Raw genomic sequence first — 5,000 nt, 5'->3', positions numbered from 1 at the left:
CTCCCACTCCTACTCCCACTCCCACTAGCCCTCCACTTCCAACTCCCACTAGCCCTCCACTTCCAACTCCAACTCCGACTCCAACTCCACCTCCACCACCACCTCCTCCCGCTGCTGTTACTCCTCCTGATGCAGTTACTCCTCCTACTCCTATTCCTAGTCCTCCGGCTCCTCCTCCACCGGCTCCTCCTCCCCCTCCTCCTCCTCCTCCTCCTACTCCCCCTCCTCCACCTCCTCCTCCTACTCCCCCTCCCCCTCCTCCTCCTCCTATTCCCCCTACTCCTGGTCCTGGTCCTCCAGGGGTTCCTGCTCCAGGTGCCCCGGCCCCCCCTCCCCCCACGATCACTCTAGGCTGTAAGGGGGGCGGCAGGCCTTCGATGCTCTTGACCGTGGGCGCCACCGTGTTGATTCTGGAGGCCGTCTGCGCGGCCTGCGCCAGCTCGCTCGGCGTGGTCTCGAAGGGCCTGACGATGGCCGGCGTGCGAGGCTTGACGGCGGCCCGGCTGGCGTCCTTGGCGGCTTCCAGGCGCACCGCAAGAGGGTCTTCCCGCAGGTGGGGCAGCGGCTGCGGCTGCGGCGGCGGGGCCTGGCATTGCGCTTGAGCTTGAACGTGTCCCAGGAAGGTTACGTCGTTGATTGGGCGAAAGGTGACGGAGCTGCGGATGTCGAGCGGCTGGGCGACCTGCTGCGTCGCAACGCCTGCAACGAGGAGCCGCGAATTACTCGAGGGTCACGACCAAACAAACATCAGACTGCCGTCCTCCGGCATGAAGGTGCTCAGGGAAACGCTGGCTTCACTTACCTATTGGCTGGTTCTTGCGGGCGTGACTGTTACTCGTTATTGTGACGCTACTCGTACTGAGGCTCGTCACGGAAATGACCGCCGGCGCAGACGCGTGCACCGCAGTGTGGGCGATGGGGCTGCGGTCTCGACTTCTCTCCTGATTCTGACTTTGGCTTCTCTCTGCTGCTTTCGTGAAGAGAAAAGTAAACAGAAATAACGGACAATAACGGACACCGCAGCACCGCTTTGTGAAAGTGCCTGCGAAGACTATAGACATTCACACCAGTATATTCATAACAATGTCCCACGTACCTTCTTTGTTCCTGTCCGCCTCGTGGTGCTCTCTCTGCCTCTGCCTCTCTCGCTCCTTCTCTCTCGCTCTCTCCCGCTCGCGTTCCTTCTCCTTATCGCGTTCTCTCTCCCTCTCTCGCTCCTTTTCTCTCTCTCGCTCGCGTTCCTTTTCTCTCTCTCTTTCCCTGTCTCTCTCTCTTTCTCTTTCCCTCTCCCTTTCTCTCTCCAGCTCTCTCTCGCGTCTGAGCTCGAGCTCGTACTCTCGCTGCCGCATGTCCTCCTCCAGCTTCAACCTGGAAGCAGTTCTTTGCGTCAGTCAGTCACTTGGACTCCCCCCTGGGCGCAAAGGCACACTATTCGCAGCAGCATGCTAGTCGCTCACACACGTGAGCACTTACACAGAATATGTTTCAGCCACAGAGGCCCCGGCTCGGCCAGGGCCGCGCGCCCGCGCCACGTACCTCTCGTGCAGCAGCGCCGACGAAGGGTGCAGGGCGGCGAGCGAGGTGGGCAGGAGGTCCGGAGGGAACCTGGCCGACAGGTAGGGCGAGCCGGCCGCGCCCGGGTACAGCCCCGACAGGCCCCCGACGCCGTAGGGGCTCAGCGGCGGCCGCAGCAGCCCGTAGCGCTCCAGGTACAGGTGCTCCTCCAGTCTGCGGGAGAGGGACTCGCTGAGGGGGTGGGGGGAGAGGGGGGGGGCTAGATAGGAGGGATTAAGAGAATACATCCGAATATACATACATACATACATACATACATACATATATATATATATATATATATATATATATATATATATATATATATATATATATATATATATATATATATATGTGTTACGCTCAATGTTAATAGTTGCCTAATGTGTACATTAGGCAACATTTTGCCTAATGTTTATATTGTGCAAAACCTAACCTAACCTAACCAAACCATTTTTGCCTAATGTGGACATTAGGCAATATATATATATATATATATATATATAATATATATATATATATATATATTATATATATATATATATATATATATATATATATATATATATAAATACATATATACATATATATACACACACCCACACCCACACACATATATGCATACATACATACACATATATATACAAATATATATATATATATATGTATATATATATATATATATATACATATACATTTATATACATATATTTACACACACACACACACACACACACACACACACACACACACACACACACACACACACACACACACACACACACACTCTCTCTCTCTCTCTCTGCTGGAAGGGCTGTCTTCGGCCACTACAAATCTCCGGAGGTCTTAGCTGAGAGGCTCCTTTCCCTTCCGTCTGCGAGGGCGGTCCACAGCATAGGCTGATGCAGAGTAGTGGTCGACATTCCAACATGTCAGTTTTATTTACTTTACGTCACATGTCGCTGGCTGAAACGTCTGATACGGAGATTGCTTTCTGCTTATTTGTATTGAAAAAAAAAGCTAGAGTTCAAGCAGTGTTCTTTTTGAAATGCAGACGAGTGAATGACCTTGTTTCGTGGTATGCCCATGTCCTGATTTTTTAAAAATAGAACTGTTCCGTTTTGTCTGAGTCACCGCCCTTCCATGCATACATACATACATACATACATACATACATACATACATACATACATACATACGCGGCAGTGCCTTTGCCTTTGCCATCCATCCACACGACCGTTTTCTTTGGCGACCCAGGAGGCGCCTGCGCCGGCCTGGCCTGCGCTTACCTGTACTGGTGCGCCAGGTGGTGTGGGTACAGCGACGGGTGGTAGGGCGGGTACGAGGGCGGCAGGTCGAGCGGGGGCATGGGCGGCCGCAGCGACGCCCCCGGGGTGCCCGCGGGCGGCGTCGGCTGCACGTCGGGGGCGCGGTACGGCTGGAACCCGCGCACGAGGTCCTCGCTGGCGGCGGCGGCAGCGGCGGCGGCGGAGGAGCGCTCGGCCTCGCTGGTGATGCCGTGCGAGTGCGTCGGCGCGATGGTGACCACGGGGGGCGCCGACCCCCCCGACAGGCCTAGGTGACCCGACGTGGAGCTCGGCGCCAGCGACGACACCTTCGGCGACATGCGCTGCGGCTCGCCAGCCATCGGCGAGTCCTTCTCCGCTCCTGGGGGGGGAGGGGGGAGGCACGTTAGAGGATACGAAAGGGGAGGGGGCGCTGCCCCTAACCTTAACTTTATTGTATATAAGCATTACGCGTAGAGTTGTTTTCCAGCCCTGCACCAACTGGCCTTAACTCTGATCATGGATACCAAGAGTATTCTGAAACAGTAGTTCGAGGAGTTCAAGAGAGAAGCTCGCATTTGTTACAACTATGCAATGAAAAGAAAGCCATAACATCTTGAAATAGAAAAAATGAAACTCAAATCACCATAAAAACATTAGTAACTCTTACGAAAGTAAATCAAATACACGATAAAAAGTGATAAGAAAATGTAAAACTGCAAAGCGTTTCTGCGAAGACAGATTTCGTCCACGATTTTTGGCGACGCGCCGCCCGTGGTTGACCTCCCTCTTGCGCGGGTGGCACTTGGCGTGTCCGCCCGACCTGCCGAATATTCCGTCTTGGACATCAGGCAGGAAAGAGCGCCTGCACCATTCGGTCCTAGTTGGTCGGCTCGGGTGTGCACTTCAAGTAGCGTCCGACAGCTGCTCGGGGCGGGGCGAGTTGTCCCCCGACGTGGCACATCATGCACAATCCTGCCACATCTTGCCGATTCTGAAGAGAGGCAGTGCTGCAGGTCCCCTACTCAGCTGACGCGGGCGTCTCTCTGCTCGTTTCTGGACCGCGTTCAGATGATTTTAACAGGATCAGGAGCGTGAGGAACACACTGGCAGGAAGTTCTCCATGACGGACCAGACCTGTAAAGGATTGATATTTCTGCGTCGTCTAGAAGGTGGGGGATACGTCGGGAGCACGTCATCCTTCTCGCAGCCCTTCTGGCCGGCGCCTTGACATGACCTGGGGCCATCCTGTCGCGGTGACCTTGATGCCCTGCGCTTGAGTCTGCAGCTTAGCTGATCAGATCCGCAATTACTCCGGAACAGGTGGTTGTTTATTGCCTCTGGCCCCTTGTGCCGCGGCGGCCGAGTCGGCCTCCTGAAGGCTCCCCTGGACGCAGGTCTCGCCTCACTGGAGACGCTGATTTCCCGCGATATTCCGTTCGTCTCTGTGAAACCTTGCTGCCCTTTGTGCGGCTGACCAAGAGGGCTCCTCAGGATTCAGTGGCTGGATCAGGGCACAAGCCGTCGGGATAGCACAGTGGACGTGCGCCAGCATCACATCTCGTGATCGGCAGATCGAGTCCCGTCCAAGCACGTGAGTTTCCATTGCCGTCTGGTGGTTCTGCTGTGGCTGGGCATCACGGGGGGTAAGGACCAAGCTGAGGTCGAGCCAACACTCGCTGACACACTTTCACGAGTCAGCACACACTGACCAGACTCGCCAGTGTGCATATTATCCCGGCGAAAACATTTTCTCGGAGAATCGTCCCCGGTCTGGGAGGCAGTGTTGTCACTCAGCAGCTTTGGCAGCAGAGGGCAGCCCTTCCCGCGCGCTTAGAGCAGACCCCGACGCGAGTCCGCCCCGGGCATCGTCTCCCCGTTCCCGCACCGACGCTTCCCCTGAAGTAAAATGGATGGAATAACTTTTAATCTCGTCATCATTGGTATCAACACGACCCCTACTAACCTGGCGGCGCCGTGGCTTGCTTGGCGAGCGAGCGGAGGGCGGCGGCGAAGGAGGACGAGGACGTGGGCGAGGGGGGGCCCGCCCCCGCGGAGGTGGTGAGGGGGGCTAGGGGCGTGGCCAGGCCCAGGGGCGGCACCGTAGCCGTCGTCCTCACGCCCTTGTTGCTCAGCACGACGCCCCCGCCGCTCGTCATA

General features: G+C 55.7%; 1 protein-coding gene across 2 annotated transcripts in view; it reads right to left on the bottom strand.

Moving 5' to 3' along the window:
• The window catches only part of LOC122265288 (uncharacterized), a 153,700-nt gene that overhangs the window by 9,381 nt on the left and 139,319 nt on the right, over positions 1–5,000 (bottom strand). Inside the window, exons 2-7 of one of the 2 annotated variants that reach the window (XM_086545829.1) lie at positions 4,807–5,000; positions 2,844–3,222; positions 1,537–1,746; positions 1,097–1,368; positions 803–967; positions 1–699 (exon numbers count right to left, since the gene is read on the bottom strand). The exon at positions 1–699 is cut by the window's left edge and continues 410 nt beyond it; the exon at positions 4,807–5,000 is cut by the window's right edge and continues 148 nt beyond it. In XM_086545829.1, coding sequence (XP_086401955.1) covers positions 1–699; positions 803–967; positions 1,097–1,368; positions 1,537–1,746; positions 2,844–3,222; positions 4,807–4,999 — 1,918 coding nt within the window. In that variant the 5' untranslated portion in view covers position 5,000. The remainder of the gene's footprint in view (positions 700–802; positions 968–1,096; positions 1,369–1,536; positions 1,747–2,843; positions 3,223–4,806) is intronic. The other variant, XM_086545830.1, reaches the window with a different exon arrangement.

Source organism: Penaeus japonicus, unplaced genomic scaffold (genome assembly GCF_977035675.1).
Source record: "Penaeus japonicus unplaced genomic scaffold, GWHDUDI00000001_assembly GWHDUDI00000017, whole genome shotgun sequence".
In the NCBI taxonomy this organism is placed as follows: domain Eukaryota; kingdom Metazoa; phylum Arthropoda; class Malacostraca; order Decapoda; family Penaeidae; genus Penaeus; species Penaeus japonicus.
The sequence above is the reverse complement of the archived record's forward strand: the minus strand, read 5'-3'. Positions and strand labels throughout refer to the sequence as shown.